The sequence below is a fragment of the Ambystoma mexicanum genome, chromosome 2q (genome assembly GCF_040938575.1).
Source record: "Ambystoma mexicanum isolate Mex_15411 chromosome 2q, UKY_AmexF1_1, whole genome shotgun sequence".
NCBI classification, from domain to species: Eukaryota; Metazoa; Chordata; class Amphibia; order Caudata; family Ambystomatidae; genus Ambystoma; species Ambystoma mexicanum.
This window is the reverse complement of record NC_090924.1, coordinates 765,804,311-765,816,345: the sequence shown is the minus strand read 5'-3', so window position 1 is coordinate 765,816,345 and position 12,035 is coordinate 765,804,311. Positions and strand designations below refer to the sequence as shown.

Genomic DNA, 12,035 nt, shown 5'->3' with positions numbered 1-12,035 from the left:
GATCCGCTGTCTTGCACGTTTGACGACGTGCTATCCTTCCCAGCACACCTTGCACACTCTGGGGTGCAAGTAGACATATGCTGCACCTATCTGGTGGCCATCGGAGCCTATCTGAACTCGTAGGAGGAGGTCTTTTCATCCTCCAACCCGATAGTTAAAAGACATTTGCCGGACCTCACCAGGCTCTACCCACCTATCAAGAAGCCACACCATGTGTGGGACCTCATTGTAGTCTTGGGTGCTTTGGCACATAAAACCATTTGAGCCAATGGAGTCCGCGGACATCGGTCTTGTCACCATTAAGACAGCCCTCTTGGTGGGTCTTACGTCTGCACGCAGGGTCAGTGAAATACAGGCACTGGTGGCTTCAGAACCCTTTACTACTTTTTATAATGACAAGGTGGTGGTGCTTAGAACTCTGCCCGCATTCTTACCTAAGCTAGTCTCCCCGTTTCACCTGAACGAGGAGATAGTGCTAGCTACTTTCTTTGCGGACCCTAAGGACGAGGCTCAGATGGTACTGCACTGTCTAGATGTCAGGCATGCTCTAAAGTTTTACCTAGACAGAACCAAGAGCTTCCGCAAATCAGAGGTTCTCTTTATCACCTTCGGTGGGTCAAGGCCAGGCTATCAAGCTTCCAAGGCCTCCATAGCAAGACGGATGGTTATGGCCATCAAAGAGGCTTATGAAGGGCAGCAAATAACACTCCTGGCAAATATGCTTACCCACGCTATCCGAGCCAAAACCACAGCGGTGGCTTTCCAAGAGGCCCGTTCGTGGCAGGTCATCAGCAACGCGGCTACATGGGCTACGACTTTAGCCTTCAGCAAGCACTACTGCTTGGATGCCAGCTCCAGGTCGGATGTGGCATTTGGTCAGGCAGTATTAAGGAACTTGTTTTCTTATGAGGGTCACCTCTCCACCCTGGGGCTACATTCAGTTGTAATCACCCATACATTATGGAGGAAAGGGGATGGGACATAGGAGTAATTATAAGGTGGTCACCGTAGAGACTAACATACTCCTAGTACATAATCCCCTTTCCTCCATTCGTTCCACTATCCTCCCCCTTAATAAAACTGGTGTCATTAGTCAATGGTAATATTGTCAATGCGTCAAAGGGGACTGAGGAGTGGTGCCAGTGGGCAGAGTCAGGGGAGCGCATGCTCCCAGGGCTGCGCCCCTCTACTAAATTTAAAGGGGACAAAGTCTTTCTGGTGAAAAAGGTTCTGTCTCCCGTCCCTAGCGAAGGACGCCCATACAGTATGGAGGAAAGGGGACTATGGACTAGGAGTACGTTAGTCACTATGGTGAGTAACTTATCATTTTTGGGGAGGCATACAAGAGAAACCAGCAAAAAATTAATATCATGAAAACCTTGACCGCTGACAGAGAAGGGGTTGTTCAGCCCCTAAACAGGCAATTCAGAGACCTTGGCTTTGCATCAACGGCTGCAAACCATAAACAATACCTTTACTTGGCCACACTGTGATTGAATAACCTGCAAACCTTGACACTCACTAAGGACCAGCATCCATATTTCGGTTTGGCCAAGATACCTAAAAGATGTACAGGTGTAACTTAGTGAGCCTTCGGTTCACTGATGTCTTTGACCAGTTGGGTTTAGGTGTTGTTGAAGCTTAGGTCAAGTGTATTACGCCTGTTCCATCTCTCACATCTGGTTGGTTACATTTTTGTCATTTTAACAACACTTACCTATTCTGATGCTAGCTTTTATAAGCCTACGAGATGGCTAAGCCTTGACATAGCGTTTATCGCCTTAGATGCATTTTATGAAAGTAAAACATGTACAATGTACATCAATCTATTAAACAGTTAGTTTCTTTTGCAATTGGTATTACCTGCAAGTCCAACTCAAATTGTGTGCTTCAAAGTTTCTTTCTAAAAAAAACAAATATTTGTTTTACAGGTATTTCCCATGACTAGCTCAGGTGCCCCAATAAGCGAATACCCATTCATAAGGACTGGGCTACTAGGATTTATTGGACCCGGTGGGCTCGTGTTTGTTGTAGGTAAAATGGACGGCCTAATGGTGGTCAGTGGAAGAAGACACAATGCTGATGATATCGTAGCAACAGCGTTGGCGGTGGAACCCATGAAATTTGTCTACAGAGGAAGGTTTGTGCAGTTTTATTATTGTTCTTAAATGCATCAAATGTATTTCAGTTTTAGAGGTTAAATGTGTTTGCATTGTTACACAAGGTTGTACAATAGATGTACAATTTAAAGGATTTAAGGTGGAGAAAAGGTATCTGCTGGCCAAATCATTAACATGGGCACTATATGGCCAGTATGTTGACGTTACTTTAAAATCACAATGCAAGGGTGGCCAAGCGTGACATAGCAGCAAGGTGGGAGGGAGGAGCTTGGCAGCACCAGGGATCTCCTCATGGCAAGAGGGTAATGGACCACTCTTGCGACTTGGAACTGCAGGAGTTCAGAGACAGGGGCTCACCCCAGAAACACAATCAAATCTGGGGGAAATGGCAGGAGGCTAACTGAGGCCGGATGTTAGGGGGGGCCAGTGGCAGGCAGGGGTAGGGTGCAGCGGACAGTAGGAGCGGGTGGCACTTTGTGGGGGACTTGAAACTGAGGAAAACAGCACGGGGGACAGTCGGAGGGGGGACAATCACTCTACTGTGGAGGTTGGGTTGGATATGCATCTCCACAGTTTGGTTTGTTTTTATATTTCTTCTGTTTGAAAGCTCAATAAAGATGTTTTTTTTTTTTTTAAATAAAAGTCAATAATATCACACTGCAGTTCCTGCAGACTTTGTAGGCTTAATTTATGTTATTTGACGGTTGATGAATACCCTTTATTCACTTCTAGAATATATTTACTTCTAAAAAATAATTCCACTGGAGTCCTTGCTCCCATGGAGTCCCCATCCAAGAAATATTCTCCTGGTGTCAGTCGGACTTTGGAAAACTTTCCAGTGAGTGCTGGGACTTTGCTCAGCATTGCCAGCCACCCATGACAATGGATGTGACGTAACTGGCTACTATGCAGAGGCCGCTGCTCCCTGTTGGGTAACATTTTACTAACTGCTATTTTACCTCAATATTTGTGGACCCCTTCAACTTTTTGTTTTTGTTTGACTCCTGTCCTGACTTTCTGCTAGTGGAGCACAGCCTTCAGATGCACTCCACCGGTCTTTCGCTCATCATTATGGGGAAACCGACTTGCCCTTCAGACAGCCACTACTGAGAAACATTGTTTCTCTTAGTCTTGTGACTTTGTTTCCACTTTTGGCAACTGTATTTCAATGCGCAAAATACAATACTGTACCACACACAAGAGGTCCTTGCGTTTCTGGTCTCTAGTCATCCCTTAAGGATTTTTTGGTAACTGGACAATGTGCCTAGGAGTAGACTGGTGGCAGCAGAAGCTTTTGAATGTGTTTTTACATTTCTTTATGAAGCCATACTGTGCTTACCGTGTTTGGCTCATGACTGTGGCTAGTTTTCGTCCTGGCCGTGCCACAAGTTCTTTTGTCTTCTCCTTTGGCCATTTTGTCCGTTGGCCTTCCTCCTGGTCTTTGTGGCCGTGGGGAGTCCTTATTTTGGCATGTATTGACTTGCGAAAGCCGGTGCTTTTTCTCATGCTAATGCATGTCACGTCTGTAGGTACCCAGGAATTGGGCTGGGACTGTCTGGTCCCAATCCACACTACTGTTGCCACGATGTCTGGTGTGCACGAGAGCCTCAGTGTTCCCTGATTGGACCACTGCTGGCGTGCATGAGTGGGGCAGGTCCCCTCATTGGCCAGCTGGTTGCGAGCACTCACTGGACTTTGGGATATGAGGAGGGGGCCTGAGTGCAGACCCGCAGATCACCAATAGGTCCGAATCGACCTATACACAGAGCCAAGTATACAGTGAAGCGAAGCAGATTCAAGGACTGTCTGGAACCGAGCAGAGAAGCCTGCCGTTGTCCCGGTAGAGGCCCTGCTTTGCGCTCGATCTCTCAAAGGCCTGCAAAGTGTGATTCAACCCCTTGGAGTGTTGGGACCAATAACTCTCAATGCCTCCTTGTTGCCCTGCAAGCAAGCCTTCTCGGAAGTGTCCCTGGGCCCTCCAGTGGACTGACCAGCTTGAACCTTGGCACCTGCGTTGCAGCGTTGCTTTATCGAGAATTGTCTTGAGCTCCTAGTTCGTACTGCAAAGCATCTTCTTGCCAAATTTAGTTGACCCTGCTGCTTTGGGCCGCGAGAGAGGAGCTTGCGTCAGACCATGAGATTTGAGTGCCCCTGCATCACAGTGAGACAGTGACTTTCCCACCTTTCTTCAAGTGTTGTGAGACCAGCTGCACCATTGCTTTCTTTGTCATGTATTTGTGACGAGAGATCCAGCTCCAATTGTAAACCGAACTTGCATCTGCACCTGTGTAGCGCCTGTGCACTTTGAAGCTTAACCAAGGAGGGGATTTCGTACTCCAGGTGACCATCTTCCAAGCCTGCCAAGTTTGGACCTGGAGTGAGCTAAGGACGGTGAGTAATCATACCACTTATCGGTGGCCCCTAGTTCATCCAACTCGTTTTTACGCACAAAGGATCCCTTTTGGTCCTTGCCTTGGGTGGCGTCTGCTTTCTAAAGCTGTCCAAAAGTTGCTGACAGATTTGTTCTCCGGAGCAGACTCTACTCCGACTCTCGGAATCGAATTTCCACACTCCAGAATCCTCCCTCTAACTTTTCGTTCCCATTGAATATTGTACTTTGTAGCTTTACGCATCAACAAGCGCTTTTACGCACAAACTTGACACTGAGCACAAGGCTCCAATCTTCGTCCGGCTGGACCTAATAAGTTAGGCTTATCCACCTCTGGAGTTGGCCAATGTATTAAAGTGTTTGTTCCCCTCCACCCCCCGACAGATTTTGGTGGGAAACCACATTTTACTGCATTGACCGATAAGCGTCTGTACATATATTTTACATAGTGTGTGTTTAAGTAGCGATATTACTGTGTTTTCCATTATTCACTTTATTGTTATACATTATGTATTTTTGATATACTACTAAGGGTAATTCTTGTACTACTGTGTGTGCTCATCTAAGACCTCAGATCATCCCCACTACTGCTGACACTTAGCTTTGGCTGCTCTCTAAGCTACCTTGAATTGTCCTGGCTAACTTCACAGAAGTATTTCCTGTTTCATTAACAAGGTTGGCCCCCTAAACATCTGTTCATCAGAGCAGAGTATAGAAATCAATTATAACACACACCATTGCTGTAGTCTGTTTTCCCCACATGCTCAGCACAGTGTTTCTGGAATAAGCCACTGCCTCTGGCAATTTATTTGGCCTACATCATGTCTCCACCAAAGGCCTTGGATATTAAGCCCTTTAAGACTGCGGGAGATCCATGCCAGTGTCTGACCCACCAAGCACTGCCTTTGATGCTTGGTCCAGTCCACAACACTGAAGAAAGTGGATTCTGCCAATCAATGCAACTAAAGGACTTGAGAGAATGTGCTGTGAAGCTCTTCCGCGCTCTCCCCTATGGTGGAATGTACCCCCCAAAATCCTTGGTTCAGTTGAGAATGCAAGGAACCTGAAGTGTCACACTCACGGAAGGAGAGCATGAAGCAAGACCAGAAGCAACAGCATTATAGGAAATCTCATTCTCATAGTGACTCCTCAAAGCATCACTCTCTCTTCTTCATTCTCTAAGATGTGGCATACGAGAGACAAGACTTAGTTAGTTAGTTGTCACCTATACTAACGGATGTACTGTATCCCTCAGCTCCTCTACCCTGGAGCGGTGGGAGGAGCTCTGACCAGTCGCCAAAGCCTTTAGTGCTGGTAGTGAATTAAGGGCTCACTGCTCCATCCAGGCCAACACCCCCACAGCTGTGCCTTTCGGTCATGGCCCCTATTGTGGAGAATACTGGCCTCCAGCCTGGTCGCCTGAGTGCTTAAGCCTGGAGAGTATTTTTAAGAAGAGGGTTCTGTGGGAGTAATACTGATCCTTCAGAAAGACCATTACCAAATGTAAGTAGTTTGTTCCTATATGTACTTCTGTAAGGGTGCACAAGTAAGGCTTGGACACAAAGGTGACATAGCTTTGGTCATAAACTTTTATACTTGTACGTCCCGTCCCCTTTCCTCCATCCTTGTGGGAATTCCCCAACATGGGTACCGTACTGGAACATTTGGCAGCGAAAAATTGAGCTTCCCCTTTAAATTTAGTATAGCACTGGAGCACAGCCTTTGGGGTGGGGAACGCCCTGCCCTCCAGTGCCTCACCTCAGTCCCTTTTTCGGCACAGACAGTGTCGGACCTGGCAGCCAGCGCTGAGACTTTAACTTTCCACTTGCTCCCTGCTTTTGTTTTTCAATATTATTTAACCTTCCTTCAGTGCCTCGTCTCCCCCAGCGCATGTCAGCTGCAGGTGGATTCACGAGATGTGCCTCAGACAACCGCTAGTTCCCGGCCTTGGACCCCCATGCACTCTGTCTTTGGGACCAACCACTGCTGGGACGCGTGTTCGGCTTGTAGCGCTCTCGGTCACAGGGCATTGAAGAATCGTTTGTCACAGTGGAGGGAGTTCTTTCACACTTCTCCCACCCACCTTAATGACTTTGTTTCCAGGACCTCTTGTCAAGACAAGGTAGGCCCTCTGTTCAGCACTGCTCCTCAGCGCGTAACTCCTTTCCCGGGGTTCCCACGGACAGGGGTTCCTCGAATTCAGGTTCTGGCCGGCACGAGGCCTCTAAGGCTGCCAGCACCCAAGCCGAGGGGCTCAGGGGACCTACCGGGCTGTCCTCGGAAGGGCGATCAAGTTAATCCTTTTCTTTGATCCCAAGGGTTAAGGGAGCGTCAGGAAGCCACCTTCAAGAGTCGGTACTGGGCACGATCCAGCATGACCACCGGCACGGGTGTTAAGGGCACCCAGCCTGCCGGGAATTGGCTGAGTGATCTCTGAAGTCAACACTTCTGCTTCAGGTGCAAGACCCAAACTGTATCCTCCCATGTCTGAGGCCTCTTGTGGCTCAGGGCCTTCGCGCCCTCCCGCCAAGTACGTGGCGCAAGGCTTCAAAATGGCAGAGAGGCACGTGGCAGAGCCTGCTAGGCTGGCTGCCATCTTGGATTCAACTTGGGGGGACCGCCCCGTGCTCTCGCCCATTGAATGGGCTTTGCAGGAAGTAACCAGTCCCCTTCCCTCCAGAAGCGGCAGTGGATTGTATGGTACAGGCATCTGGTCTCCTCAGAGTTGCATCTACCCATCGCAGTCTTACGGCTACATGCCTCAGTTGCCTTGGCGCTTTGATCAGGAGCAGAGATCCAGCGCCTCGGGGGGCTGGGCCCCTAAGGACCCAGCAGCTAGCGAGGACTGCTTCTTCGAGCGTTTCCTCCTCCCCATGCGTTCCCCTCAGATGACAGGGCTCCTGAATGATACAGTGAAGGACGTCATCCCGCAGGTGGTGCCTTCCCGGTGCCCTCCTCTGGGTCTTCCTCCCGTTCCTCCAGCATTGCAGGTTCTAGTGCTGGTCCCTTCCCCGGTCCAGGTCCTTCCGGTTGTTCAGACCCCTTCACCTCCTGTACCACCAGCTCCTCTCCCTCAACAGCCATTGGATCTGGTTCCGGACTTAAGGGGGGACCCCCTTGGAAAATGTGTCCAAAGGCCCGGGCTCCCATCTGTCTGTAAAAAGCAGGGGGGCAGGGGGAGATGACGACGATGACGCCACGGACGACAAATCCTCGGCATCTGTTAAGGCCTTCCATGACTGCCTTCAGGGCCTGGTAGAGTTCTTGGGGGTCCCTCTGCCCGAGGAAGCCCCCCAGGAGTGTTAGAAGAGGTTTTGGAAAAGCGTACCACGATCCGGTCTGGCATCCCTCTCCAGAAGGATGTCAAGGTCTGGGAGAAGCCCAGGGCCAACGCTCAGATGAACAAGAAGTTGGACAGCAGGTTCAGGCTGACGGACGGGGAGCCAATCCTCCTTGCCTTCCAGCCGCATTCTTCAGTGGTGGCTGCGGCCTCACTATATTCTAAACCATTGTATTACTCCACAGGAGCCACCTCCAGTTGTCTTTCCAGGGAGCTGTTAAGCCATTTCAGGACTGCATCTGCAGCAAGCCAACGCTCTCTTGGCTGCGGATAACCAGAAGCTGTGCCGAGAGCTCAGGGAATTTCTTGCCAACCTTCTTTGGAAAGGCAAGCCTCCTTCATGGCGGGTCTGGCGGATGCCCGGGTCATTGTGGAGGACCTCAGGGAGTCTTCAGTCTCCCACATTGACACAGCCAGCAAAGGGCGGTGCTTTGGTTTCGAGATGAGGAGGACGACGGTATGGATGCATGCCACAAAGTTTTCATCTGACGTGCAAGAGCGGATCCTAGATCTGCCCATCGAGGGCGTGGACCTTTTTCATTCTTCAACCGATGACAAGCTGACAAAAAAAAACTCCACTCAAACCGCCAAGTACTTGGCCATCCTGACAAAGCCAGGTCAGAAGTCCTTCCCTCCGTCTCAGGACCAAATTCAAACTTTCGGCTTTCACCGGCTTCAAGGGGTTCCGGGATCGCGGTATGCAGAGTGCCTGACAGGTCGCCCTGCGACAACAGGAGGAAGCAGCAGAGGACATTGCGCAAGTTTTTCTGCTCCACCTCCTCTGCCCCCTCCTCCGATGCCAAGAAACAGTGACGTCAAGGTCGGGGAACACAGCTTTCGAGGGGATTGTGTCCTCCGACGTATTCCACATCTATGACAGTAATCACCACAGCTGTGCTGCTTCGGAAATGTTTTCGACGTCTGCGTCAATGATGTCAATACGCTGTCCCTCGAGGGCCTTCGTTGAGCGCCTGTTAGGCAGAATCCTGTGCAGTGCCCTTAGGGACCACTACACACAATTAAGACCACAGGTGGCAATACAAGTTTTACCCTTGGTACAAGCCTGTACTACTAAGTTATAGTGGTAGCAGTAGTAGAGCAGCCAGGCTTATCTCAAGAGTATATGAGCAGTAGCAGAGATTACACAAAGTGACCACAATTACTGTGGCTCAAGCAAACACTGACTCAAGGTTTCAGGTAAAAAATATAAGTACATTTATTTTTAAACTATCAGTTATAAACACAACACCTCTATTAAACTTTAAACAAAACCACACGTTAAATATACTACAACTAACCAATTCACTTTGTACAGTAGGTCTCAAGGTAAGTACCCTGTGTTTGAATGAACCGGTGTTATGAACAAAACACGATACCGCGGATACTGTTGCGATCACTTTTTGACAGTTCGGTCTACTCAATAAACGCATATCCGTGACATGAAATGCTACCGAGGCAAAAGCACACTTAGCACCTGAGATACCTAGAGGGAGTTGGAGGCAAAAATCACAGGCAATATTTAGGTTAGGCAGACAGTATTGAGAAACACTCAGAAACAAGAGTTCAAAAGTCAAAGGGTCGGAGCCAGAGTTAAGTGACACCGGAGACCTGTTGCCGAAGATCACACCGTTAGACAGTTCACGATTCAGTGTTGCCAAAAAGTACTTTGATATTGTCAATGTTCGGAAGCAAAAGTTATAAGAAGGAGGGAAGACCAGGACGAGCCTTGAGGATGAAGTAAAGGGATTCACCCAGTTTCCTCGAGTAGAGCACAGTACCTTATTCCAACGATGCAGCTGGTGCCCTGGCAGTTCTTCCTGTTGGTTTCCCGCAGACCCACGATTCCTGGAGCTTCGTTGTGAAGGAGGACACCTGAAGGGGGTCTGCACCACACAGGGATGAAGCTGGCAGCAGCGACAAAAAATAAAAGGTGCGGTCCTTAAAAAACAGGACAGGCTCAGCAGCTGGCTATCCGGACCACTACAGCAGTGTGCAGCGATTTCGACCATGGCGGAGATCTCTGGCTGAAGAAGATGAGCTGGTTATCCCCACCAGGCTCAAGGGGAGAAGACTCCGGACTGGATCTCCTCTTAGTCGTTGAAGGGAAGATAGCTCAGGACTGCAGCAAGGCTTCACCGGGACGGGGTAGTTGCAGCAGCCATCGTTCTCTCTGCTTCTCTTCGGTTCCTTGTAGTTCCAGAGGCGACTCTGACTTCTAGCCCAAGAGACCTGCCTTTTATGCGCAAAACCCCCATTCACACAGCCTGGCTGTCAATCACGCAGCGGGGGGGTTGTCCAGCCGGGACAACCACCTCAGCCAATCATGGCAAAGTGCGACTTGGGTTTCCTAGGATACCCTGTGCAGGGGATGACTACACCCCTTCCCCACATTCAGACTACCTAGACACCCAGGTGCCAAGAGGAGGGCTTCTGCAGAAGCCTGCCAAAAGACAGTGAACAAAGAAGGCGAACCTAGTTTGCCGCACAAAGTAAAACACAAGAAGGACTTTAACAAAAAGAAATGACGAATAAACCCAACCGGAGCCAAAAGAAAGATGATTTGGTCAAGCTGGTTTATGTTCAAGGCTAATATAATAGCCAAGAACAGTACCAATATAATCGCGGTAGAAATGTTAGGGTAGATACCACTGCCACCAGCCAAGTCTAAATGTTAAAAGAGCGAAACAATGCTCAGGGCGGTACAGACAGAAAAGGGTTACAGATTAGCCCTTTCCAGTACTACATGTAAGATGGGGTGCACTGGGTCTGTGGTAAAAATGACTATGTAAAGTAAATGGCAACTTTACCTTTCTCTGGGGGACAGTAGTCCACCCCAGCGAAATGGAGTCAGAGGGAAGTCTTAAAGACAACCCTGGGTTACTGCACTAAAGGTGCTGTGTGAACTCTAAAAGAACAGGGGCACCTGGAGTGGTGTGCTCCAGTGCCCAAGATCACACAATGAGTAAAAACACATAGGCCAAAACACATGTAAGAGTGGAAAAAGGATGTACACTCTTACCAGGTGGAAAAAATAAACTCCAGAAATCCAGCAAAGCTGCTGGGGGACTCAATAGGTGAGGGAAATTAGCCCTAGAAGGAGAATTCTCCGTAACAGCGCCGATGTCACCGGATGTTATATGTAGGACGCATGACGCCCTTAGCCTCAGTTCCGTTTTTTCTGTGAGCGTGTTCACTTCAGAATCTCTGCGCGCCTCGGTTCTTCTCCGGTTGAATCGGTTCTTTGTACTTGGTTAATTGTGAAATATGTCTTTGTCGTCTTCTACCCTGAGGTCGGGCTTCAAGAAGTGCCGGGACTGCGGTTCCAAGATGTCGCTTATAGACCTGCATGACGTCTGCTTGTGGTGCCTCGGTGAGAGCCACGCCACCGATGATTGCGATGAATGCCAGTCCTTGACATCGAAGACCTTGCGGGAGCGGAAGAAGTTGTCTGTAGGTAGGGTTTCTAAACCCTTTAAGTCGAAATCCGCTGGACTTTCGACTGATGATTCGAGGGGCGACTCTCCGCGTCGGTGTAAGTCCAGGGGGTCTCGGTCCCGAGTGGTTCCCGCCATTCCTCTGCCTCTTCTAGGCATTCGTGGAAGCGCCGTCACTGGTCGCCTTCCTCGTCCGAGGACTCCGCCAGACAGCGGGAAGCTTTACAAAGAAGGGTAGTGGCGGCTTGCACTGCTCTGGAGAGTCTCATAGCAGTGAATAAGTCGCTACTGAAAAAATACCGTCCAGCCAGTGGCGACCCCTGCTACTTGTCTGCGCACCCCACTCCGGAGATTTTGGTGGTGCAGGTGGCTACGGCCCCAGCAAAGCAGGCTGCGTACCCTACCACCCCCCCGGATAGGGACGACAATCGCTTTGACGATTGGGCGAAGAAAGTGTTTGCATCTGTGGGTATGGATTTAAAGGCAGCCAACTCCGTTTGTGCCTTGGCAAGATTCACTCACACTCTGTGGAATTGTGTATCTTTGGCGGCTGAACATATTCCCAAAGGGGAGGAACAGGATGGTTTTCTTGCCCTCGTTCACGATGGTAATGATGCTATGTGTGAGTCCGTTCAGTCGGGTCTGGATGTGGCAAACTGTGTCAGCCGGTCCATGGCGGCGAGCACCGTGATGCGCAGGTTTGCGTGGTTGCGGAAGTCAGAGTTTGCTCCTGATGTGCAGTCCCGGCTTCT

The 12,035-nt window shown here is 49.5% G+C and overlaps 1 protein-coding gene across 5 annotated transcripts in view; it reads left to right on the top strand.

The window, feature by feature from the left end:
• Positions 1–12,035, top strand: part of DIP2C (disco interacting protein 2 homolog C) — a 2,321,522-nt gene that overhangs the window by 1,786,182 nt on the left and 523,305 nt on the right. For all 5 annotated transcript variants that reach the window (XM_069647998.1, XM_069647999.1, XM_069647996.1 and 2 more), the window contains one exon: positions 1,932–2,140. In XM_069647998.1, coding sequence (XP_069504099.1) covers positions 1,932–2,140 — 209 coding nt within the window. The remainder of the gene's footprint in view (positions 1–1,931; positions 2,141–12,035) is intronic.